Source organism: Macaca nemestrina, chromosome 1 (genome assembly GCF_043159975.1).
Source record: "Macaca nemestrina isolate mMacNem1 chromosome 1, mMacNem.hap1, whole genome shotgun sequence".
In the NCBI taxonomy this organism is placed as follows: domain Eukaryota; kingdom Metazoa; phylum Chordata; class Mammalia; order Primates; family Cercopithecidae; genus Macaca; species Macaca nemestrina.
The window spans coordinates 178,729,319-178,755,755 of NC_092125.1; the positions used below are offsets into that span (position 1 = coordinate 178,729,319).

Consider the following 26,437-nt stretch of genomic DNA (forward strand, 5'->3'; position numbering starts at 1 on the left):
TCAGTCAACTGGAAAAAGAGGAAGAGTGCCAGCCATAGCCTTCCACGCTTCCAATGGCCTCTGGAGTTCACGAACAGGTCTTCACCTTTCTGGGCTGCTTCCAAGTGTATACAATGGAGCTTACCACTCCCCACCGCCCAGGACTGCTGTGTAGCTCAAATGAATTCGTGGAAAGCGACCCCTAAAAATGAAAAGACGCCTCTGGAGGCCTTGCGCACACCGAGTGGCACGACGACCTGCTGAGGTTATCGCCAGGTTTCCATCCTCCGCGCCCGGGAACCGCCTGCCCGGCCAAAGGGTGACTGACTCAGGGCCGGGGCGCCTCCCAGCCCTCGGGCGGAAAGCCACTGCAAAACCGCTTAAGGCGCGTTTGGAGGAGGCGGCCCTGCAGCCCCGAGGGCCGGAGGCCCTGAGCGCCAGACGCCCGCCCCCGGTATCCGCTGCGGACCCCACCGGCACCCAGTCCCTGCCACCCCCGCCTCGCGCGGCGGCGGGGAGAAAAGGGTGGAGCTGCCCGACTCCTGCAGCCAATGAAAGCTGCGGGTTCCTGGTCCGATCCCCGGCGCGGCTCGCCATTGGTCGCCGCCCGGGTCTCGGCCCACCGGACCTCGGCGACCCGAGCCAATCGCGAGGCGGCGGGCGATCCCGGGCTCCCCTGGCGGCAGGCGGCGGGCGCAGAGCGGGCCAGGCGCGGAGCTGAAGGCAGTGACAGGAGGCGCGAGCCCGCAGCCCTCCCCGCGCGGCGCCGCGTGATGGAGCCCGCCGTGTCGCTGGCCGTGTGCGCGCTGCTATTCCTGCTGTGGGTGCGCGTGAAGGGGCTGGAGTTCGTGCTCATCCACCAGCGCTGGGTGTTCGTGTGCCTCTTCCTCCTGCCGCTGTCGCTCATCTTCGATATCTACTACTACGTGCGCGCCTGGGTGGTGTTCAAGCTCAGCAGCGCGCCGCGCCTGCACGAGCAGCGCGTGCGGGACATCCAGAAGCAGGTGAGCGGCGCCGGGTGCGGCCGGGACTCAGGGCTGGGGGCGGCGTGCGCGGGGATAGCGGGACGCGAGGTGGTGACAGGAGCTGCGGTGCGGGGGCGGCCTGGACTTCCCGGGGGGGTGGGGAGCTGGCGTTGGAGAGGGGTTGGAACGAAACAAAAAATGTGATGGGGTCGGGGGAGCAGAACAGGCAAAGTGCCCACTGTATGCAGGGCATATGCGGGTACCTGGAGGGAGATGAAGAAGGGAAAGAGGGGGAGGTGCGCAGCACTCAGGTAACTCTCACCTGGCCCAAACATTTCAGAGAAAGAAGGGCTTCCGGGAGGTGGAGCTGGGTCTAGAGATTGGGAAGTATGGGAAATGATTGGGGGAAGGTGTGTAGGTGGAGGGACTGGTGTGAGCAAAGGCTGGGAAGCCTAAAAGTGCAGGGCGCAAGCGGGAGAACGTCGGAAAGTCCGTTTGGTGCTAGGCTGGAGAGAGGCCTTGATGCCAAGGCCGAGTTTGGACTTTATTTTGTAGCAGCAAGACGCTTTTGATTGGGTTTAGGATAGAAGACTAAAGCAAGAAGGTAGAACCCAGCCAAGAAGCGGGAGGGAAGAGCCGCACAGCCTCTGGTGCACTCCTTGACAAAGGCAGTCGGTCCATCTCTCAGTTCCTCAGGCACCCACGGAGCCTGTGACCTGCTGTGGCTCATAGTGGAGCCTCTTCTGCATCCAGGGACCTGGGCAGTTTCTTGACTCCCTCTGCTTCTCCTTATGCTCCTCTCTTGCTGGCATCAGGTTGCAGAGCTTCTGTTTCCTGCTGACACCCTTCCGTAGGTGTAGCAGCCTCCATATTCTGCTTGCTCCGCGCTGGGTGCTGTAGGCAAGAGCGTGAAGATGGATGCGGAGAGACGTTCCCATGAGGCATAAGACCTGGGGCCTGGTGGGAGAACCCAGTGTCTGGAAGTACTTTGCCCTGTAGCTCTGGATTTTGCTGGTCACAGTCATGGCTCCAGAGCCTCTGCCTGTCCTCCCTCCCCACCTGCACCCTGCTTCCTAGCTGTTTTCTCGAGTTCAAATTCTCCATTTACCTGCTTGTCTCCCCTGTCAGACTGTGAGCTCCTAGAAATCAGGGACTTATGTGACTCGCCTGTGGCCCATAGGACCTGGCTCAATACAGCCTAGCGAGTGCTTATTAATCTCAGCTAAGCCACAAGGTTCACTGTGAGCAGAAAGACAGGGGCCCAGCTGGACTAGCCTCTACCCCAGACCTGCCATGTGCCATTGCCATCCTCACAGCAACCCTGGTAGATCTTGTGCCTATTTTGCAAACAGGGAAAATTGAGTTTCAGAGTGTGAGCCATGTGCTCAGGAAGAGTACTCAGTAAATGGGGCTGGAACCTGGGTTAGCTTGATTTCAGAGCCTGAACTCTGACATTTCTTCTTTCCCAGGCTTTCCCTTCCCCCCTGTAGGTCTGGTTTAGTTGCCTCACACCTGGCTTGTAATAGCTGTCTGACCCAGTTGCCCTTTTTTTCTGGGCTCTCTCTTTGGCCTCCAGCTTAAATGCAGCACCCCTAATCACTCCCTCCCATCTCTGGGCTTGTATCAAACTCCATGGCTGCAGATTCAGGCAGGGACAAAACCTGGTTGGTCATGGAATCCCACCTATCATCCCTTTTCCCCCAAATCACAGGAATCTCTTCCTTAATACCTGCCACCTACTGGCTCCCTGGCCTCTGATCAAAGGATAGTCCTTCCCCATGTTGAGCTGTTTGCCTGGCCAGCTCCAATGCAGCCTTCTCCAGGAGACCTGACCAGTATTTGACCAGACTTTTGGTTGCAAGTGAAAGAAACTCAATTCAAACTGACTTGAGCAAAAAGGGATTTTATTGGCTCAGGTCCTGAGAAGTCTGGGAGTACAACTGGATCAGGCATGGCTGGATCCAGGATCCTCTGTCCCCCATCTCCATCTGTCCATCCCTCTGCCATCTGTTGGCCCTGCTTTTCTAGGTTGACTTCATTCTCTGGAGCCTCTCTCCTTGCAGAGGCCCCAACAGTTTCTGGCTCATATCCAACCAGCTTAGCAACCCCAGTAAAGAGAGAGTGGCTGTCCTGGAACTGGTCTCATTGGCTTGACTTGGGTCATAGACCCATCCCTTAACCTGTCTCTTTGGCCAGAAGGATAGAATCAGACCTCAGTCACATACCCACCTCCTGGGGCAGGGGAGTAGAATCAATCTCACTTGGACCAAAGGAAGATGGGGATTTTTGAAGTGGATGAAGAGGAAATGGATGGTCACAGGTCAAAACGACAAATATCCACCTACCTGCACTTGTCTATCTCGGCAGAAAAGAAATACTTCATCCTGTGTTTCTGGTGGGCTTGTCATCCATGGGCCATTTGTTCTGTGTTTTGTGCTCTGGTCACTTACCTTAGAGGTTTTGTAAAACCTCTTCCTTCCATTGGCTTGGTGGTCCTTCCCTGTTCCTCCTCTCCCCCTCAAAGTGATGCATGAGTTAACATATACAAATGTTTAAACAGGCCTTGGCATGTGATAAGCCTCCATACATGTTAGCTATTACCCTGTGAACTGTTACCACAGCCCCATCTATCCTTCCTGTCCTGAAGTCAAACAGTCCTGGCTATGAATCTCAGCTCTGCCATTTACCAATTGTGTGACTTTGGACAAGTTCTTTTGCTTTTGAGTTTCCTCATCCTCAAAAAAAGGATGTCATCCTAACTTCCTGGGACTGTTGTAGGAATTACACAAGACAGTGTGCAAGGAGATGCCTAGTATGTTGGGAATACCCAGTAAATGGTCATCATTTTTATACTTGCTATTATTACCATTACAAAACCTTTTCTGAACTTCCCAGCTAGAGTTAATGTTTTCAGAACACTTTGATTCTCTATTCTAGCTCTTTCATCATTCTGCCTTATGCTGTAGCAATATGTTGGCTTTTCTGTTAGCCCTGCTGGCCAGGGAGGGGCCAGAGGGTAGGGCCAGCAGGTCTTTTCATCGTTCTGTTTCTCCAGTGCCTGATGGAGGCATCATTCCCAGCTCCCTCTCGATGAAAGCAGGGCTGCAGGCTGCTCGGGGGATCCCCGGTGGGGCCAGCTCACCCTCTGTCCTGTGGTTGCAGGTGCGGGAATGGAAGGAGCAGGGCAGCAAGACCTTCATGTGCACGGGGCGCCCTGGCTGGCTCACTGTCTCACTACGTGTCGGGAAGTACAAGAAGACGCACAAAAACATCATGATCAACCTGATGGACATTCTGGAAGTGGACACCAAGAAACAGGTGAGAGTAGTACTTTTCCGGGCTCTGGGAGCAGGTGGGGCTCTGCCCCTGGTGCAAATGACTCATAGGGAAATGATTGTAGCCAAGGGCATCCCAGAGTGGACAGGACCAATGCCCACAGTCATAGAAGATACTCCCTGCCATTGCTGTCCTTAAGCCTCACAGCCACCAGGGGAGAGATGGGTCATAATAGCTCCGGGGAACCCTTTGTGTTTCCACAGGAAGTCAGGACTGGGGAATTCCTGAGCAAAAATGAGAGGCAAAAAGGAATCTACTTACCCCTTCCTGATAAGGAAGTGTGGTAGTAAAAAATGGGCTACAGAAGTGACTGAGAGGCGTGGGTCTAGTTACAAGCTTCCTGGAGACCCTCTTGGTTAATAGCCTTTGAAATGTACATACTCTTTGGCCCATCTAGTAATTTTACTTCTCGAAACCTGGCTTAAGGAAAAAAGGAAATAGACTTCAATATAATTAAAGATACCCAACACAGAGCAATTATATCACAGTATTATTTCTAATTGACAGCAACACAATATCCAATAATAGGGGAGTCATTAAATATGGTATGTCTACTTGATGGCATTTTGTTATTATTGTGAGACCTTGGCCAAGTTACTTAATCTCTCTATGCCATTTTTTTAACAGCTTTATTGATGGATTTAAAGTGTGGTGACACTATTACCACAATCAAGACAACAGACATACCCATCACACCCCAAAATTTCCTCATGCTCCTTGGTAATCCCTTCCTCTAGCCCCTAGCCCTACCTCTTCCCCGACCCGCCCCCCACAGCCTTAGGCAAACAATGACCTTTCTGCCACTATAAATTAGTTTGAGTCTAGAGTTTATATAAATGGAATCATATGGTGCTTTTTGTTTGTCTAGCTTCTTTCACTGAATATCTTTATTTGGAGATTCATCCATGTTGAAGCGTGTGTCAATAGTACATTCTCTTTCACTGCTGAGTCATATTCCCACACATATTGTGTGGACGTATCGTAGTTGGTTTATCCATTCACCTACTGATGGACATGTTGGTTGGCTCCAGTTTGGGGCAATTACAACTAAATTGGAACATTTGTGAACAGTCTTTGTATGGGCATATGCTTTCCTTTCTCTTGGGCAAATATCTAGGAGTGGAATGGCTAAATCATGTGGTGGGTGTACATTTAACTTTTTAAGGAACTGCCAAATTTTTTTCCCAAAGTGATTGTAGCATTTTACATTTCCACCAGCAGTGTGAGTGTCGTTCTTGTTCCACACTGTAATAAATTTGGTATGGTTAGTCTTAATTTTAACCATTCTAATAGATGTGTAGTAGATTTTCATTGCACATTTCCCTAGTGACTAATGATCTTTTCATGTGTGTGTTTGCTATTTGTGTATCTTCTTCAGTGAGGCCTGATCAAAGCTTTTGCCAATTTTTAAAAAATCAGGTTGTTTTCTTATATATTCAGGAAACTTTTTTTTTTTTTTTTAACTTTTAAGTTCAGTGGTACCTGTGCAGCTTTGTTATATAGGTAAACGTGTGTCCTGGGGTTTGTTGTACAGATTATTTCATCACCCAGGTACTAAGCCTAGTACCTATTAGTTATTTTTCCTGATCCTCTCCCTTCTCCCTCCCTCCACCCTCTGATAGGCCTCAGTGTCTGTTGTTCCCCTGTATGTGTCCATGTGTTCTCATCATTTAGCTCCCACTTATAAGTGAGAACATGCGGTATTTGGTTTCCTGTTCCTGCGTTAGTTTGCTAAGGATAATGGCTTCCAGCTCCATCCATGTTCTTGCAAAGGAGCATGGCTGCATAGTATTCCATGGTATACGTACCACATTTTCTTTATCCAGTCTACCACTGATGGGCATTTAAGTTGATTCCATGTCTTTGCTATTGTGAATTGTGCTGCAGTAAACATACATATGCATGTGTCTTTATGATAGAATGGTTTATATTCCTTTGGGTATATACTCAGTAATGAGATTGCTGGGTTGAATGCTACTTCGGTTTTTTGGTCTTTAAGGAATCACCACACTGTCTTCCACATGGTTGAACTAATTTACACGCCCACCAACAGTGTATAAATGTTGCTTTTTCTCTGCAATTTCTCCAGCGTCTGTTATTTTTTGACTTTTTAATAATAGCTATTCTGACTGTGTGAGATGGTATTTCATTATGGTTTTGATTTGCATTTCTTTAATTATCAGTAATGTTGAGGTTTTTTTCATATGCTTCTTGGCCACATGCTTGTCTTTTGAAAAGTGTCTGTTCATGTCCTTTGTTCACTTTTTAATGGGGATGTTTTGTTCTTGTAAGTTTAAGTTCCTTATCGATGCTGGATATTAGACCCTGAAACAACACTCTTTATTAGATTCATGATTTGCAGGTATTTTCTTGCAGTCTACGGCTTATCTTTTTAAAACCCAGAAGCTTTATTTATTTTTTCTTTTTGAGACAGAGTTTCGCTCCATCGCCCTGGCTGGAGTGCAGTGGCGCGATCTCGGTTCACTGCAGCCTCCGGCCTCCAGGTTCCAGGAATTCTCCTGCCTCAGCCTCCTGGGTAGCTGGGATTACAGGCATGTGCCACCACGCCCAGCTAATTTTTTGTAGTTTTAGTAGTAGAGACAGGGTTTCACCATGTTGGCCAGGCTGGTCTCGAACTCCTGACCTCAGGTGATATGCCTGCCTTGACCTCCCAAAGTGCTAGGATTACAGGTGTGATCCACCACGCCTGGCCAAATCAGAAGTTTTAATTTTTCCCAATTTGTTAATTTCTTCTTTTATGCATTGTGGGGGTTTTGTTTGTTTGTTTGTTTGTTTATATTTTTGTTTTTTGAGACAGACTTTTGCTCTGTGGCCCCAGCTAGAGTGCAATGGTACTATCTTAGCTCTTGGCAACCTCCACCTCCTGGCTTAAAGCAATTATTGTGCCTCAGCCTCCCAAGTAGCTGGGATTACAGGTGCGCACCACCACACCTGGCTAATTTTTGTATTTTTAATAGAGGGGGGGGTCTCACCACATTGGTCAGGCTGGTTTCGAACTCCTGGCCTCAAATGATCCACCTACCTTGTCTTCCCAAAGTGCTGGGATTACAAGTGTGAGCTACCGTGCCTGGCCTACTTTGTGTTTTTGATGTCTTATTTGGAAATCTTTGCCTATCCAATGTCAGAAAGTCTTTCTTCTATATTTTCTTCTAGAAGTTTTATAGAAACCTTAAAGTGAAGCTCTCTGGACCTGGAGGTTTCTTTGTGAGCAAGTTTTTAAGCACAAATTCAATTTCTTTAATAGATATTGGGCTCTTCAGTTTATTTATTTCTTCTTGGGTTAGCTTTGGTAGTTTATGTCTCAAAGGTATTTGTCCATTTCACTAAGTTGTATAATTTATTGACATAAAGTTGTTCGCAATACTTCCTGTAGACATCTGTAGCAATATGTCAAGTCTTTCATTCTTGGTATTGGTATTTTGTTTCTGTTCTCTTTTCTTCCTGAACAGTCTGGCTAAAGGCTATTGAATTTTATTGATCTTCTCAAAAACTAGCTTTGATATCATTGATTTTTCCCTTTGTGTGTGTGTGTTTCATTTTCAATTTCATTGATTTCTGCTTTGGTCTTTATTATTTCCTTTCTTTTCTTACACTGGGTTTAATTTTACTCTTTTTCTAGTTTTTTAAGTTTAAAGTTTAAGTCATTGACTTAGACCTTTTTTATTCTAATATAAATGTTTAGTGCTATAAATTTTCCCCTAAGCACTGTTTTAGAGGCAGCTCACAAATTTCTATGTTTTCTTTTCTTTTTATTTCAGTTCAAAATACTTTCTGATTTCGCTTTTGATGTCTGCTTTGACCCATGGATTATTTAGAAGTATGTTGATTTTTTATCACTAGTTTTGAGCAATTTTACTATCGTGCTTTGGTATAGTTTTTTTCGTGATTCTTGTTTGGAATTTGTCATGATTTTTCATCAAATCAGGAAATTTGGGGACCATTATTTCTTCATCTATTTTTCTGTCTCCTCCTTTTTCTCATCTAGTTTAGAGACTGCTAGGCCTATATATTAGGCCATTTCAAGTTCTTCTACAGCTCAGGTCACTGAGGCACTGTTCATTTAAAAAATTTTTCCTGGCCGGGCGCGGTGGCTCACGCCTGTAATCCCAGCACTTTGGGAGGCCGAGGCGGGCGGATCACAAGGTCAGGAGATCGAGACCACGGTGAAACCCCGTCTCTACTAAAAATACAAAAAAAATTAGCCGGGCGCGGTTGTGGGCGCCTGTAGTCCCAGCTACTCGGGAGGCTGAGGCAGGAGAATGGCGTGAACCCGGGAGGCGGAGCTTGCAGTGAGCCGAGATCGCGCCACTGCACTCCAGCCTGGGCGACAGAGCGAGCTCCGTCTCAAAAAAAAAAAAAAAAAAAAAAAAAAAAATTTCCTCTCTTTCATTTTGGATGATTTCTGTTGCTGTGTATTTAAGTTAACTAATCTTTTCTTCTGAGATTTCTAATTTCCTGTTAGTGCCATCCATTGTATCTTTCATTTCAGACACTGTGGTTTTCATTTCCAGAAGTTTGATTTGGATTTTTTTTTTTTTTTTTTTTTTTTGAGACGGAGTCTTGCTCTGTCCTCCAGGTTGGACTGGGTACAGTGGCATGATTTCGGCTCACTGCAACCTCCACCTCCTGGGTTCCAGTGATTCTCCTGTCACAGCCTCCAGAGTAGCTGGGATTACAAGTGCGCACCACCGTGCCTGGCTAATTTTTTTGTATTTTTAGTACAGACAGGGTTTCGCCGTATTCGCCAGGCTGATTTCGAACTCCTGACCTCAGGTGATCTGCCTGCCTTGGCCTCCCAAAGTGCTGGGATTACAGGTGTGAGGCACTGCACCTGGCTGGATCTTTTTAATATATTCTTAATGTCTCTACTTAAATTTTTGAATATAGAGAATATAGTTATTACAAATGTTTTGATGTTCCTGTTCGCTAGTTCTAATATCTGTGTCAGTTCTGGGTCTGTTGTCTTGATTGATTTTTCTCATTGTGGGTTGAATTTTCCTCCCTCTTTGTATGCCTGGTAAAATTCTGTTGGATTCTGACATTGTGATACTCGACATTTTACCTTTTGGGGAGCTGGGTGTTTTTATATTCCGATAAATTTTGAGTTTTGCTCTAGGAGGCAGCTATGTTACTTGGAAATAGTTTGATCCCACTGGGTCTTGATTTTTTAGATGGGGCCAGGGCAGTATTTAATCTTGAGTTAATTATGAGGCAAGATTATTTTGAGTACTCTACACAGTGCCCTGTGAATCATCAGGTTACCAGTCTGGCTTGTGGGAACAGACACTATCTCCTGCCCTGTCTGATCCCCTGGTACTATTACCTGTTATCTTTTTTTTTTTTTTTTTTTTTTGAGACGGAGTTTCACTCTTGGTGCCTAGGCTAGAGTGCAGTGGTGCAATCTCGGCTCACTGCAACCTCCGCCTCCCAGGTTCAAGTGATTCTCCTGCCTCAGCTTCCTGAGTAACTGGGATTACAGGCGCCCACCACCATGCCCAACTAATTTTTTGTATTTTTTTTAGTAGAGGTGGGGTTTCATCATGTTGGCCAGGCTGGTCTCAAACTCCTGACTAACCTCAGGGGATCCATCCGCCTTGGCCTTCCAAAGTGCTGGGATTATAGGCATGAGCCACCACACCTAGTCTATTACCTGTTGTCTTTTCTGGCAGTTTTTTACCTGGCTTCAGCCTCAGGTAACAGCCTCACGTGTATTTACCGATTAGTACTCAGTTGAATTCCCAAGGACGCCTTTTCCATTTCTTCAGTTTTTTCTCTGTGCAACTCTCTCCTCTCTGGTACTGTATCCTGCATGCTCTATTCACCTTGGTCTTCTGAAACTCTCATCTCCACCTTTTTTTTTTTTTGAGACAGAGTCTCACTCTGTCATCCAGGTTGGAGTGCAGTGGTGCAGTCTTGGCTCACTGCAACCTCCATGGGTTCAAGTGATTTTCTTGCCTCAGCCTCCTGAGTAGCTGGGATTACAGATGCCTGCCACCATGCCCAACTAATTTTTTGTATTTTTAGCAGAGGCAGGTTTTTGCCATGTTGTCCGGCTGGTCTTGAACTCCTGACCTCAGGTGATCCACCCACCTCGGTCTCCCGAAGTGCTGGGATTACAGGCGTGAGCCACCATGCCCAGCCTCACCTCCATCTTTTTAACTCTTAGAAAGTCCACTGGGCTCCACCTGGGTTTCTCTCCCTGCACTGCCTAACTCCAGGCAGTTAGATGGGCCATCCCTAGAGCTCACCGTTTTTTAAAATAATTTTTTATTTTTTATTTTTTATTGTTAGGTCTCGCAGTGTTGTCCTGGCTGGTCTCAAACCCCTGGCCTCAAGCAATCCTCCCGCCTCAGAGCTCGCCTTGTTTGTTTCCTCTCTCTGAGGGATCACTCACTTTCATTGTTTATGTCCACTACATTGAAAACTCTTATTTCATATATTTTGTCAGGTTTTTTTTTCAGGCAGCAGGGTAAATCTGGTTCCTGTTGTTCCACTTCGGCTAGAAGTAGAAGTCCAGAGGATGTATACATTAAAAAATCACGTGTTCCAAGAATGTGTAATGATAACAGATGATGGACATAGTATAGTGTTACATTTTAAAAAGGCAAGACAGAAAATGAGATATGCTTTTTGTTTGTGTGTGTTGTGTTAAAACATACAAAATAGTGTGAAAGGAAAATCTTGGCACCCCCAAATTACTAAAATAAGGGAAAAGTCAAGCTGGGAACTGCTCGGGACAAACCTGCTTTGCATTCTATTCAAAGTCTTCCCTCTGCTCACTGAGATAAGATGCACATTCTGATTAGCTCCATTGGAAAGGCTTATCCGAAACTGAAAAGAATGCGGCCATTTGTCTGCTACCTACGTGTGACCGCAAGCCCTCTCCCTGCTTCAAGTTGTCCCCGCCTTCCTGGACAGAACCAATATACTTCTTACATATATTGATTGGTGTCTCCTGTCTCCCTAAAATGTATAAGATCAAACTGTGCCCCAGCCTCCTTGGGGACATGTTGTCAGGACTTACTGAGGCTGTGTCATGGGCGCACATCTTCAACCTTGGCAAAATAAACTTTCTAAATTAACTGAGACCTGTCTCTGATATTTGGGGTTCACAGTACCAATATAGTATGTGTGGGGAAAAAAAAAAGTAAATACACTCTGTTATTAATATTAGTAACTCTGAAGAACTAGGATGGGTGATTTTTTTTTTTTTTTTTGAGATGGAGTCTCCTTCTGTCACCCAGGCTGCAGTGCAGTGGCAAGATCTCGGCTCACTGCAACCTCCACCTCCAGGGTTCAAGCGATTCTCCTGCATCAGCCTCCCAAGTAGCTGGGACTACAGGCACCCGCTACCACGCCTAATTTTTGTATTTTTAATAGAAACGGTTTCACCAAGTGGGCCAGGCTGGTCTCAAACTCCTGACCTCAGATGATCCACCCGCCTTGGCCTCCCAAAGGGCTGGGATTACAGATATGAGCCACCACGCCCGGCCAGGATGGGTGATTTTTGTTTTCTTCTTCACTTTTGCTGTATCTTCTAAGTGAATGAGTATTTCTCCTGCAATTTAGAAAAGGATAAATCAAATATTTAGTATAAAGATACTTGAAGAGCAAGGTTAAACACTAGCTAACCGAGAGCCAGAAATCACATTCCCTGTAATTAAAGACAATGTTCTAGAAAGAGCCTGTAAAGACTGTATAGGAATCCCTGCAGTGAGTATTTGCGAAGGTTTGAGAGGTTTGAGATGACACCTTCTGTGTGTAGGAGCTCCCCTTGGGCCTGGCAGCCTCCTTTTGACCCAGGGTTTCTTTCCTTGTGTCAACAGATTGTCCGTGTGGAGCCCTTGGTGACCATGGGCCAGGTGACTGCCCTGCTGACTTCCATTGGCTGGACTCTCCCCGTGTTGCCTGAGCTTGATGACCTCACAGTGGGTGAGGACCCTATATTAACGGGCAAGAAGAGACACACGGTCCTAGGACCGGAGCTGATGGGCCTTGGCCACCCTCCATCTAGTCCTGGAATCGCTGCTATTCCATCTGTGACAGAAGTCATTCTGTCTCTTACTTGCCTGCTCCAATGACAGGGTGTTCACTGCCTGCTGTTCCATTTCTGAGCAGCTCAGGTTATCAGAAGGCACTTTTAATTTCTGGTTTGAATCTGCTTCCCTGTGACTTGTTCCCGTTGCTCCAATTCCACCCCATGGAACACACAGAAAAAATCTAGTCTCTCTTCTCCTCCCATAGGATTCATAGCCCCCAAAGCGTCTTCTTCTTTAGGGAAAACACCTTCAGTTCTTTTAACTATTCCCATGGGACAGGGCTTCCTGTTACCCCTTCAACCTCCCTTTTCATTAAAGTCTGTCTCAAGATGAATGCAGAAGATTTCTAGGTTGAGTCTGGCCAGAGGTGAGGTTTGAGTACCCTTGACAAGGTCTGCTCGCCACCCCCTTCCTCTAAGGATGCCCTCATGCTCCCATCTAAGCTCCTCCTTCCCTCTCCTGCTCTCTAGATTGACAGGTGGGAAATCTCCCCTAAGTCAACAGCCCCATTTCTTCTAGCCTACCATGCCTCCCTCAAGCTAGGAGGTCCCCCAGCTCCAACCCACCCCCAAACCTGTGCCCGCAGCTCTCCCTACTGACACTTTGTGTGATGTCTCTGCAGGGGGCTTGATCATGGGCACAGGCATCGAGTCATCGTCCCACAAGTACGGCCTGTTCCAACACATCTGCACTGCCTATGAGCTGGTCCTGGCTGATGGCAGCTTTGTGCGATGCACTCCGGTGAGTTCAGCGATGGGAGACGTCCATGCCAGCCTGCTCTGGGCATTAAGGATCCTGAGGTCAGGGAGGTGGCTCTTCTAGGTGTGCTTCATTTCAAATACCTGTTCAGTCTGGGTCTGTATCCATAACAAAAATTTGTATACCCCTTATATGAGCTTGGGCAATGTTATAAATGCTTTATGTATATATTAAGGCATGCGTGTAATCCTTCAACAACCTAATGAGGGAGGTACCATTATTATCCCTATTTTATAGATAGGAAACTAAAGCTCAGAGAGATTAATACATTTGCTATAGTCACACAGCTGGGACTCAGACCCCAGTAATCAGGCTCCCAGGTCCCTCCCCTTAGCCATTCATTATGCCATCCTGCCTTTCTGGAGGAAGTCAGGCCTTGACATCAAAGCGGTGTGTCTTAACACTGTGAGGTATAGTCATGTGTCACATAACAGTAGGGATATGTTATGAGAAACAAGTTATAGGCAATTTTGTGATTGTGCAAACATAAGAGTGTACTTACATAAACCTAGGTGGGATAGCCTACTTCACACCTAGGCTACGTGGGATAGCCTGCTGCTCCTTGGCTACAGACCTCCACAGCGTGGTACTGCGCTCAATACTGTAGGCAGCTGTAATACAATGGTATTTATGTGTCTGAACACACCTACACTTAGAAAAGGTACAGTAAAAATACCGTGTAAAAGATGAATGGTACACCTATATAGTGTACTTACCATGCGTGGAGCTTGCAGGACTGGAAGTTGCTCTGGGTGTCAGTGAGTGAGTGGTGAGTGAATGTGAAGGCCTGGGACATTACTGTACACCACTTTAGACTTTATAAACTGTACACTTAGACTACCCTAAATGTACTTTTTGAAATTTGCTTTCTTCAATAATAAATTACTGTTAGCTTACTATAACTTTTTACTTTATAAACTTTTTTAAAAACTTTACACTCTTGTAGTAACACTTAGCTTAAAATGCAAACACATTGTACAGGTGTACAAAAATAGTTTCTTTCTTTGTATATTCTATAAGCTTTTTTCTATTTAAACTTTTTTTTTTAACTTGTTAAGCTTTTTTTGTTAAAAACTTAGACACAAGGCTGGGTGCAGTGGTTCACTCCTGTAATACTGGCACTTTGGGAGGCCAAGGCAGGTGGACTGCTTGAGCTTAGGAGTTTGAGACCAGCCTGGGCAACATGGCAAAACCCTGTCTCTACAAATAATACAAAAATTAGCTGGGCATGGTGGTGTGTTCCTGTATTTCCAGCTACTCTGGAGGCTGAGGCAGGAAGATCACTTGAGCCTGGGAGGCAGAGATTGCAGTGAGCCGTGATTACGCCACTGCGCTCTGGCCTGGGTGGCAGAGCGAGACCCTGTCTCAAAGAAAAAAAGTCAAGACATAAACACATGTTAGTTTAGGCCTACACAGAGTTTAGATTATCAATAACGCTTCCACTTCCGCATCTCATCCCACTGGAAATTGTTCAGGGGCAATAACACACATGGAGCTGTCATCTCTTCTGACTACAATGCCTTCTTCTGGAATACCTCCTGAAGGACCTGCCTGATGCTGTTTACAGTTAACTTTTTTTTAATAAGCAGAAAGAGTACACTCTAAATAACAATTAAAAATATAGTGTAGTGAATACATAAACCAATGACAGAGTCATTTATCATTATCAACTATTATGTAGTGTATATAATTATATGTGCTATACTTTTATACAACTGGCAGTACAGTAGGTTTGCTTACACCAGTGTTACCATAAACACATGAGTATGACATTAGGACAGCTGCGATAGCCGTGATACCACTAGGCAACAGGACTTTTTCAGCTCCATGATAATCTTATGTATCTGCGGCCCATTGTTGACTGAAACATCTTTATGTAGCATGTGATCAGGTAACTAAAAGTGATTAGAGAGTTGTTTTAGAAAAATAAAAGACAGTTCTACCACCCCAACTGGGATTCAAACATTTAAAGTGTTTTACCTAAGGGGTGAGATAGGATTGACACTTTAAATAACCTTGGATCTGTCCTGGCAGGTGTGAGGGGCCCCTGGAATGGGAGGGACAGTCGGTCCTGTTGAAGTAGGTATTTCAGGGAGCCACCAGACTCCTTCACTTCACAGAAGAGGGCCCAGGGAAAGACTCCCAGCTTGGCAGCACTGGTCTTGGGTGAGAGATACCCCTAGCAAGATTCACATCAATTCATTCTACTTTCCTGAATGCTTGCGGGAGCCCTGTCTTTTGACCTATTTATTATCGGCAGAGAAAGGAGACAGACATTTGTGAATTCCTTCCCTTCTCTGAGACCCAGGTTCCTCACTGACAAATACGTGGTCGAGAGGAATAAGTAGGTCCTGTATGGGAAGCTCCTTGCATAGAGCTGAGCATGCAGCAAGTATGTCATTGTCACTGCCATGGCCAGGGGAATGTGATTAGCTGCGGGCCCAAGGGGGAATCGGGGAGCCTAGTGCTGCTGCTCCCGAGGCTTCTGCCAGCCTGCTGCAGAACCTCCTTGCTCCAGCTCTCCTGCCCTGCCGCATTCCCTGTGCCGGCCACCAAGAGCATTCAGGTTTCGTGGAGACTGCACAGGGCTGTCCTCTTAGTAAAGGCAAGACACGGCTGGACTTTTGCAAAAGAGATTTATTAGAACTAAAGAATCCCAGTTAGAATGGCCACGGAAATGTCAGTTGTCTGTGTCCAAGACATATGTCAAAACAATAAAATGATGAGGTTGGACATTGATTTATGGAAGCAGATGAGGTGTTGTAGGAAAAACGCTGGCTGGGGAGTTAGGTGGTCTTGCCTGAGCCCTGGCATTGCTGCAGCGGACTTTTCTGGGAAGACTTCGGTGAGTCATGGCAGCTCTCAGAGACTCAGTTTCCTTAAGGGGGTGCCAGCACTCTCCCTGGACTCTGTCAGGGGTGGATCCCACAAGCCAATGGACTGGGAAAGGCCTTGTAAATTGTAGTTATGGTTCAGAAGGGAGGCATTTTAATGTTCCCCAGCTACATTGCCTGACACCCACTAAGGGTGTCAAGGCCTGGCCTTGGACCTCTGCCCTTGGGCAATGCCCCTGCCATTGTGGGTCATTGGGCAGCAGTGCCAGTCCCAGCTTTTTCCTGAATAGCCTGTGGGTCAGGGGCTGTGCCTAGATGGGAGGAGGAGGATGCTTTCTCAGTGAGGGTCCCTGAGACAGAGGGCAGTATTAGGCTCCATGTCATGTCGAAGCTGCAGAGAGAAAACTAAAGCCCAGCAAGCACAGTTTGTGAAGCTCATTGTTTGGGTTTACACAAGATAGTGAGAGAATAGGGACTCTCCCAGGCTTTGCTCCCCCCACTGACTGCATGCCATAATGTGGGGCCCAAGGTTCCAGCTCTCAACACATCAATTCTGTCTCATAGTCTGAAAACTCAGACCTGTTCTATGCCGTACCCTGGTCCTGTGGGACGCTGGGTTTCCTGGTGGCCGCCGAGATCCGCATCATCCCTGCCAAGAAGTACGTCAAGCTGCGGTTCGAGCCAGTGCAGGGCTTGGAGGCTATCTGTGCCAAGTTCACCCACGAGTCCCAGCGGCAGGAGAACCACTTCGTGGAAGGGCTGCTCTACTCCCTGGATGAGGCCGTCATTATGACAGGGGTCATGACAGATGAAGTAGAGCCCAGCAAGGTAAGCCAGGGTGTCAGTTGCTGCAGACCAAGACTAGGGAGGCATGAGTGTGGTGGGACTGAGCCCGTTCCCCCATCCTGACCCTGGCAGCCACCTCTTCAAGGCTGCTGCCTGGGTCAACCCACCTGGGGTACAGGTAACAGGATCTATTGTCATAGATGTCTTAGACAGTGATGGAAGCTTTCATCTACTCTGCCCTTACCACCTGCCTGGGATGTGCTTGTCTCTTAGTGGATGTAATCTTTGGTCCTTATAGCAAACCCCATTTTATAGATGAGGAAACTGCGTCTTTAAGAGGTATTGTAGGCTGGGCACGGTGGCTCACACCTGTAATCCCAACACTTAAAAGAGGTAATGTAAACTTCCACAAGATTCGAGTAATTGATTTGATGCCTTGGAATCTAGGTTGACATTCCTTCCACGTATACCATGTGATTTTTATTAGCAGTTTTTTCTCCATTTAGAAAGGATTTGTGCTTATTGTAAGAGACTTGGAAGGACAAACAAGTAAAAAGAAAAGAAAAGAAAAGACTCTATCTGTAAACATGACCCAAAGCCAGTGTTGCTAATGTGTTTGGTGTACAGTTGGCCCCTGTGTCTGTGGGTTCCACATCAGTGGATTCAACCAACTGCAGATTGAAAGCGTTCCCATTGAGTGGTTTCATCTGAACTGAACATGGACAGACTTTTTTTTTCTTGTCATTATTCCTAAACGGTTACATAGCATTTACATTGTATTAGGTATTATAAGAAATCTAGAGATGATTTAAAGTATACAGGAGCATGTGCATAGGGTTATATGCAAATATTAAATCATTTTATATAAGGGACTTGAGCATTCATGGATTTTGGGGGATCCTGGAACAAATACCCCATGGATACTGAGAGACAACTGTATTTATTTCCTCTTTCTGTGTGTGGATTTTTTTAAAGTTTTAAAATCATATAACAATGCTGAAATATATAAAGAAAAAGTTAAAGTGCATCTCTTTACACCAGCATGTAACCACTTATGTATAACAGTTTTATGTGCATTCTTTGAGACCTATTTATTTATATTTGTTTATTTATTTTATTTTATTTTATTTTATTTTTTTTGAGACAGGGTCTCTGTAGCCTGGGCTGGAGTACAGTGGTACGATCACAGCTCACTGTAGCCTTGAACTCCAGGGCTCAAGCAATCCTCCCGCTTTAGCCTCCTAAGTAGCTAGGACTACAGGTGTGTGCCAGCATGTCCAGTTAATTTTTTTTTTTTTTTTTTGAGATGGAGTCTCGCTCTGTCGCCCAGGCTGGAGTACAGCATGTGATCTCAGCTCACTGCAACGTCTGCCTCCTAGGTTCACATGATTCTCGTGCCTCAGCCTCCTGAGTCACTGGGATTACAGGCTTGCACCACCACACCTGCTTAATTTTTGTATTTTTAGTAGAAATGGAGTTTACTGTGTTGGCCAGGCTGGTCTCAAACTCTTGACCTCAGGTGATCTCCCTGCCTTGGCCTCCCAAGCCAAGTGCTGGCATTACAGGTGCGAGCCACTGTGCCCGGCCTGGTTAATTTTTTAATTTTTAAAAGTTTTTTGTAGGGATGGGGTCTTGCTGTGTCACCAAGGCTAGTCTTGAACTCCTGGCCTCAAGCAGTCTTCCCACCTCAGCCTCCCAAAGTACTGGGATTACAGGTGTGAGCCACCACACCTAGCCAAGACCTATTTCTCTGTGTGTGTGTGTGTGTGTGTGTATGTGTATGTGTGCATGTCTTCATTTCATTGTGTAATATCCCACTTTTGCATGTAAATAATTGGCCTAATTTAGCCCTTACTGACATTTATGTTGCATAAACTGTTTTGCTATAAGCAAATAAGATTGCATTTAAGATTTAAGACTCTCTTACATTTATCCTGTCCTTCTGTACAAATATTTGTGTAGGATTGAGTCAGAGAAATGGAATTTGTTACACAAAGGTTTGAGCACATTAAATATTAATAGATATGACCAAACAGCCCTCGAGAAGAGCTGTATTTATGCCTACTTGCAGCAATGGTGTGTGAGAACACCTTTTTCCCTACATTCTTGCCAACACTAAATAGGATCTCTCTTTCATTTTTGCCAATCTGATAGGGTTAAAAATAGTATCTCGTTTTATTTTGCAGTTCTTGGATCACTTATGAGAGTGAGCCTCTCTTTGCAGCATTTTGCAGTTTGTTTGTCTTCAGCTTTGATCACTTGTTCACATTTGTCTTTTCTTGTTTCTTGGTTTTTGTTTTGTTTTGAGACAAGGTCTCGCTCTGTCACCCAGACTGGACTGCAATGGTGCGATCTCGGCTCACTACAACCTCCACCTCCCAGGCTCAAGCAGTTCTGTCTTAGCCTCCCAAGTAGCTGAGGCTACAGGTGCATGTCACTGTACCCGGCTAATTTTGGTATTTTTAGTAGAGACGGGGTTCCGCCATGTTGCCCAGGTTGGTCTTAAACTTCTGAGCTCAGGTGATCCACCTGCCTTGGCCTCCAAAAGTGCTGGGATTACAGGCGTGAGCCACTGCACCTGGTCTTTTTCTTGTTTGTTGTGATAAGCATTTCCCAATGTTGTTACATTGCCTTCGTAACTGTCATTGTTAATGTCCATCTACAGAACATTGCATTGAGGAAACGAATGCCCTATTGCTGCCCATAGTTGGAAATTTAAGTTGCTTCCAATTTTTTTGTTATTTTAATTAATGGAGCAATGAACATCTTTTGTCTGTAGTTTGAGTAATATCTTAACGTAAAATCGCAGATCAAAGGATAGGCATCCCTTAAGACTCTTAACCTATACCTATATACATACTGAAAACATTTTAAAATTGTGAAGGGCTGTAAAATCATCTGGTACAATCCTCTCTACAAATAAGGACATGAGGCCCAGAAAGGGAAAGAGACTTCTCTGAGGACACACAGCTAGCACAGAACAGATTTAAATTCCAGCCTCTGACTCCTGGTTCCATGTTGGTTCCCTGACATATCAGCCTGCAGACTTTAGCACTATGCAAACATTGCTTCCTGTGGGATACTCCGGTAAGTGCTGGAGGTCCTGGAACAGCGGTGGCAATACCGGACATTGAGCTGAAGTGCTCTGGCCCTCCCGGGCCCCTGGATCTGCCTGACTGAGGCCAAAGCCCAAACAGTGTGTGTCACCTAGCACCAAGTCACCTAGCAAGGACATCTAGACCAGAGCTTTCCGACTGCTCTGAGGTGTTCCCTTGAGGCTCTCAGGGGTAGGAAAGCTGAGGGATGGGACCAAGGGGAGTCACCACCCCCACTGTACCCAAAGTGGCTCTGCTGTCATCCATTTGAGGTATTAGATGCCACCTAAGATTATGATTTGGCAGAGGGGTTTGCACAGCTTTTAAAATATTTAGAGGCCTGATATGATTCCCTTATTTCCCAAGAAGAAGACTGTGAGGCACAAAGAGCCTTACCCAAAGGCCCTCCCAGAATCAGCAGCAGAAGGATATTTGCCAAGTGCCCCAGTGAGCAAGACCCTGATACCCGATGGGAACAGGGCTGGGCAGAGCAGTGGATGCCATTAGACGTCTGGGCATTTCATTTTAGGAGCATTGCTTCCAAACATTTCTGTTTCTAAGCATTCAGGAATTGTCCCTGTGTGCCAGGCCTTGTGATGGGCCCTCTGCAGACACTGCCCAGTGTAAAGCTTGCTGCAATCCTGTGAGAAGCAGCCTGCCCCCATTTCACAGGGGAGGCCCAGAGATAGGAAGTGGCTTGCAGTCAAGGGCTGGGGTGGACTGGAGCTTGTGCAGCCACTTGGCCTCCTCAGCTGGTGTGTGCCTAGAAGAGACAGACTATCTGGGTTCTTTCCCATATCCTGGGCTTCTCTGCATGGCTCCTGATGCATCAGTGAGCACCAGGAGCACCTCTATCCAGGTGGCCCTAAGTCTCACTTTCATTATGCAGCTGGTGCCACTGCCAGGTATATGCCACGCCTCCCCTGGGGTTAGATCAGGTTGCTCTGTTTCCTGTTGGGTTCCCCTGTTCACATTAGCATGCAGAGGCCAGCATGAGTGTTTTTTGCCCTGCCCCATACCGTCCACACCAAAACTAATTTGGGCAAAGAGGCTTTTTAGCCCCAGTTTCCTCCCTGCAGAGTGACCTCACCAGCAGGGTGGCCTTACCAGCAGGGTGGGCCTGCACAAGCGGGTGGCACACAGATAAGCTGCAAGTGCTGGAGGCCAGAGATCCAGGGCAAAGTGTTTCCTGGCTCTAGGGTAGAGCAGGTCAGCAAGGGGATGGCTGGGGACTGATACTCCAGCCACCTGTGGGCGAGGCACCGTGCTTCACACTTTCTACATCATCTTTTTTAGTCTTGCAGAGATGCTAAGTAACCTGCCCAGGCTCTGCCAAGTGTGTTGTAAGTGGAAAAAGCAAATTGGCAAATAATGCATATAAGATGGTTCCATTTTTATAAAGTCATGTGTATGTAATGTCTAATAGGCAAAGAACTCGCACAAATATGTGTTTTTATTGTCATGTTACATGTGAAGAAACAGGCTCAGAGGTGACCTGCCTGAGGCCACACAGCTGCTGGGGAACTGGGTGTGTCCCCAGCTGCCCACCCTGAAGCTTGTGCTTTTCCAGGATCCCCCCTGCCTCCCCCTGAGAGCATCTCTGCCAGAATTCATTTATGGATGAGAAAGCTGAGGCCAGGAGAAGCTCAGCCATCCCAAGGCACACAGCACATTGAGTCGTGACCATTTAGGGCTGAAGGAGACACTAGCTCAACAGAAGATTTGGGTGTGGGAGCCCCCAGGGCCAGAGAGGTGTGAGCCTTATTCATGTGAGCATCCTCCAGACGATGATGGCTGCTGTGCCCAGAGAACTATGGAGCTTGGTCCAGGGACAGCAGGGAAAGTGCCATGACCAGTTAGTGCCGTGAGCCCTGGGTTGTGCTGAGGGGCTGACCCATGCCTAGAGTTGGTGCTTCCCTGGCCTCGGGGAGGGTGGGAAGGGGGGGAGGATGGGAAGGGAGGGAGGGAGGGAGGGAATTCCCCTGCATGGAGCATTGCATCAGGGCAGTTAAATGTTTAACTCTGTTAAACACTTGCACCAGGCTAGGCTGGGGTCGCTGAGTTCTCTAGACTGTCTGGGACTCACTGTTTGGCCCTGGGCACACACCACTTAACCTCTTTGAGCTCCTGCTCTCTCTGCTAGAGGATACCCACTGTGCCTAACCTCACCAGCTTTCAAGAGTCTCAAAGGCAGTAATAGACATGAAAGAGCTTTGAAAAGGCCAGGAGTGCTGAACAGAAGCCGGGTGTTGCTGTTACGCCCCGATGGCGCTGGGCGCTTGTCTGCAGCCTGATCACAGTGCCCTCTGTCATTTCAGCTGAATAGCATTGGCAATTACTACAAGCCGTGGTTCTTTAAGCACGTGGAGAACTATCTGAAGACAAACCGAGAGGGCCTGGAGTACATTCCCTTGAGGCACTACTACCACCGCCACACGCGCAGCATCTTCTGGGAGCTACAGGTGAGGCTTGGGTTTCTGTAGCCCTGGCTCCTCCGGGCCAGCTGGGCAGGGAGCCCGGACAGTTAACACTGTAGCCATGCTCTCTCCCTTCAGGGTAAAGAGTGGCTTTGTCCTAAGGAACTGCAACACCTTCTCACAGTTGTTTCCTTCTGAAGGAACCGACTATCTTCAGTTCAAGCAGCAGGCTCTTAAGCAAGCGTCTGCTTGGTGCTGGGGAGTAGGTCCCTCGGCCAGTACTTTGGGGAACACAAACCTGTTCTGCCTTTGAGCCTCTAGCCACAGTGAGCAGACAGATCCCTGCACTGTAAAGGGCCGCAGGAACATGAGTAGGAAGTGGCTAGTTCTGCCTAGGGCTTGAGGTAACAGCCGAGCCTGGCTGTGAAAGGTGAGTGAGAATTTGCTATTGCATGTGTAGATGGGTGGGTGGATGAGGAGTAATGACACTTTAAGTGGCGGAAGGTCAGGAAGAGCCCCTCAGGAGACGACTTTGTGAGCAGGGACCTGAACATAGGGAGGGCAGGCCAGGAACAACTCCAGGGAGAACTCTGGAACTCTGTTCACAGGCAGAGGGACAGCCAGAGCCCAGGGCTTGAGCTGGGCTAACAGAAAATTAGCCATTAGAAAATGGACAGTTCAGGGTAATTTAGTACATTCAGTGTTGTGCAACCACTACCTCTGTGTAGTTCCAAACATTTTCATCTCCGAAAAGGAAACCCTATACCTATTAAGCAGCCACTCCCTATTCTCTCCCCTTTCCCCAGCCTGTGGCAACCACCAATTCATCTTCTGTCTCTACAGATTTACTTATTCTGGATATTTCACATGTATGGAATGATACAGTGTGTGCCTTTTGTGACTGGCTTCTTTTACATAGCATAATGTTTTCATGTATCAATATTTCATTTCTTTTTATGGTGGGATAGTAGTTCATTATGAGAAACCACATTTTGTTTTGTGACTCATCTGTTGATGGACATGTGGGTTGTTTCAACCTTTTGGCTACTGTGAACAGTGCTGCTACAAACCTTCATGTGCATGTCTTTGTTTGAATACCTGTTTTCAGTTCTTTGGGATTTAGAACTAGGAGTGGAATTGCTGGGTCATATGCTAATTCTGTGTCTAACTTTCTGAGCAACAACCAAACTTTTTTCCACTGAGGCTGTGCCATTTTTCATTCCCACCAGCAATGTATGAGTGCTCTTATTTTTTTTAACAGTCTCACCCACACTTGTTATTTTCTGGTTTTTAAATTATTAGTAGTATTATTATAGCCATTCTGGTGGATTTGTGGTATTGACTTGCATTTTCTAAACTAATGATGTTGAGCATCTTTTTATATGCATGTTAGCTGTTTTGTATATCTTCTTTGGTGAAAAGTCTATGTGAATCCTTTGCCGCCTTTTAAAATTTGGTCATTTGTCTTTGTTGTTGAGATGTAAGAGTTCTTTAGATGTAAGAGTTCTTTATATATTCGGGATAGTAGGCCCTCATCAGATATATGATCTGCAAACATTTTCTCCAATTCTGTAGGTTTCTTTTCGTTGTCTTGGTAATGTCCTTTGATGTACAGAAGTTTTTAATTTAGATGAATTCCAATTTATCTATTTTCCCTTTTGTGTTTTTAGTGCCGTATATAAGAATTTATTGCCAAGTCGAAGCCCCTGTGTTTTCGTCAAAGACCTTTATAGTTGCAGCTCTAATATTTAGGTTGTTGAGTGGGGTAGGAGTCCAGCTCCATTCTTTTGCATATAGCTATCCAGGTGTCCCAGCAAGGCTGCTTGTGTTTGAAAAACAGCAAGAAGGCTGAGGAGCCAGCATGCCCACGCTGAGCTATGGTGAGGAATGAGGTCAAACAGCCACCAGAGGCTAGATCATATGGCTCCTTGTAGGTTAGGAAGGACTCTATATTTTATTCTAAGTATAATAGGAAGCCAGTGAGGGCTTTGAACAGGAAAGTGACATGGCCTGATTTTTGTTTTAAAAGAATAACTGTGACAGCTGGATAGAGTGGATGGGGGCAGGAGTGGACAAGAGTGGAAGAGTAGAAGAAAGAAGATACTGTTGTCTGGGCAGCAGCAGGGGAGAAGTGTCAAATCTGGGAGATGCAGTGCAAGTTGAACCAACAAACAGGATTTCCAGAGAGCTTGACCATGGATGTGATTCCAAGGTTCAGGGCCAAGGTTGATTGCCATTTGAAACATGGGGGAGGGGACTGGAAAGGGGAATCAGAAGCCATTCAAATGTCCAGGTGGGACGACAGCAGGAGCCAGTGATGTGTGTTGGGACTTCAGGAGTTCAGTGGAGGTTGGAGCCCCATCTGCACATTTCTTAGCCACAGAGAAATGTTTTCTAAAGCCATGGAGGGAGATGAGTGAGGGTGGATAGAGAAGACCCTGGGACACCCAGCAGGTTAGGGGAGGAGGAACGAGCCAAGGGCAAGAGAAAGTGCTGTCAACCAGGGCAGGGGAACAAAGCCAGGAGGATGTGGCATCCCAGAAGCCAAGGGAAGACTGTTTCAGAAGGAAGGCCAGCAACTATGCCACCTGCTGCTGAAGGAGAGACTGGATTTGGCCATGGGAATGTCATCATTGACTTTAAGCAATAGGGGTGAAACCTTGACCAGTGGGTTCCAGAGAGAACTGGAAACAAGGCAGTGGAGACAGTGAAAACAAACTGTGAGAGAGAGGCTCACTGTCAAGGGAGGCAGAGAAACAGGGTGATGGCAGGAGGCCGGTGTGGGGCCAGGTGAAGGTACTTTGTGTGATTGCTTTAAGATGGGAGAGGTGGCAGTCATGACAGTGATCCAGTGGAGGGGAAAATGACAGTGCAGAAGAGGGTATATTGAAAGGGCGAAGCCTTGAGCAGGGGGGTGGAGTGGCTCCTGAGCTCAGGTGGAGAGGTTGCCTTTTGATGGGCACATGGAAAGTTCATCCCATTGTCAGGAGGGAAGGAGGACCATAGGGTGGTGGGAGGGTGTGAGAGTTCTCTTCTGATTGCTTCTGTTTTCTCAATGAAATAAGGATCTTGGCTGAGATGAAAGGGGAGAAGATTTTGATGGTTTGAGGAGAGAAGAGATGTGAAGCTGTCCCTCAGAGAGCGGGCAATGAACTAACTGGGAAAACACTGTGGCATTGCCAGGTAGCACTGGGCCTACCAGGGATTCACACTCATGAATTTACAGTGAGACCAGCCCTGTGGTTGTGGGTTTTCACTCAGGAATCTGTGTGGGTGGGGTACAGAGTAGGCAGAGAGTTATATTTAACCATGGCCAAGGTTTTGCAGGGAGTGTGATGTGTAGGGAAGAGTGAGAACCCAAGGGTGTGGTTATGATGAAATCTAAGCCAGCCATGGAGGGGAGGCAGGATGTGAGAGGCCCCCAGGGACTGACAAGGGACTGATCTGGTGGACAGGATGCCCTGGGTGAAGTGGAGCATCAAAGTCAGGGGACTAGAGGGCGTAAGCTAGGAAGAGAGGCGGTGATGGCTGAGAACAAACACTTGTAGTGGAAGCTATGGAGACAGTGAATGCAGGGCAGGGTGACAAGGCCTAGGGGTCAGCAAACGTTCCTAAAGGGCCAAACAACAAATATTTTAGGCATTGCAAGCCACAGAATCTATCGTAGCTCCTCAGGTCTGCCACATGGAAACAGCCAAGGACAGTACATAAATGAATAGGGATGACTGGCCCCAGTAAAACCAAATTTACAAAAACAGGCACTAGGCCACGTGTGGCCAGTGGGCTCACTTCCTCCCACACTGGATCCCCACGGGTAGTAATTTCTGTCCCCTCCTCCAGGGTATTTTGTGAGAGCCAGTGGCCAAGGACATGTGGAAGATCAGATCACTGGAATGTAAAGAAAGAAGGCCAAGGGCAGAGAGACCAGGCGTGGTCAGGACCTTCTCTGTGGGTTTTCAGTCACCAAAAGTTAATGTTGAGGGAAGTGGCAGTTTTCTAGGATCTGGTGAAAGGAACCAAGGATGTTGGGATTCAGGGAATTCAGTGACCCACACTCTAGTGAGGGGAGGGGAGCTGTGCTTATTGCAATGTAATGGGGAGCCAAGCAAGAAGACACAAGGCAGATGAGAACAGAGGTAGCCTTTATTGGGCTCGCGGGCGAGGTTCACCGGTCCCCTAGGAGGAGGGCCGAGGAAGTCACACTCG

General features: G+C 46.9%; 1 protein-coding gene across 1 annotated transcript in view; it reads left to right on the forward strand.

Moving 5' to 3' along the window:
- Positions 1-675: 675 nt before the first annotated feature.
- The window catches only part of LOC105495116 (24-dehydrocholesterol reductase), a 36,635-nt gene continuing 10,873 nt past the window's right edge, over positions 676-26,437 (forward strand). Inside the window, exons 1-6 of the mRNA XM_011764344.2 lie at positions 676-983; positions 4,107-4,262; positions 12,128-12,233; positions 12,963-13,081; positions 16,498-16,761; positions 22,133-22,276. Coding sequence (XP_011762646.2) covers positions 753-983; positions 4,107-4,262; positions 12,128-12,233; positions 12,963-13,081; positions 16,498-16,761; positions 22,133-22,276 — 1,020 coding nt within the window. The 5' untranslated portion in view covers positions 676-752. The remainder of the gene's footprint in view (positions 984-4,106; positions 4,263-12,127; positions 12,234-12,962; positions 13,082-16,497; positions 16,762-22,132; positions 22,277-26,437) is intronic.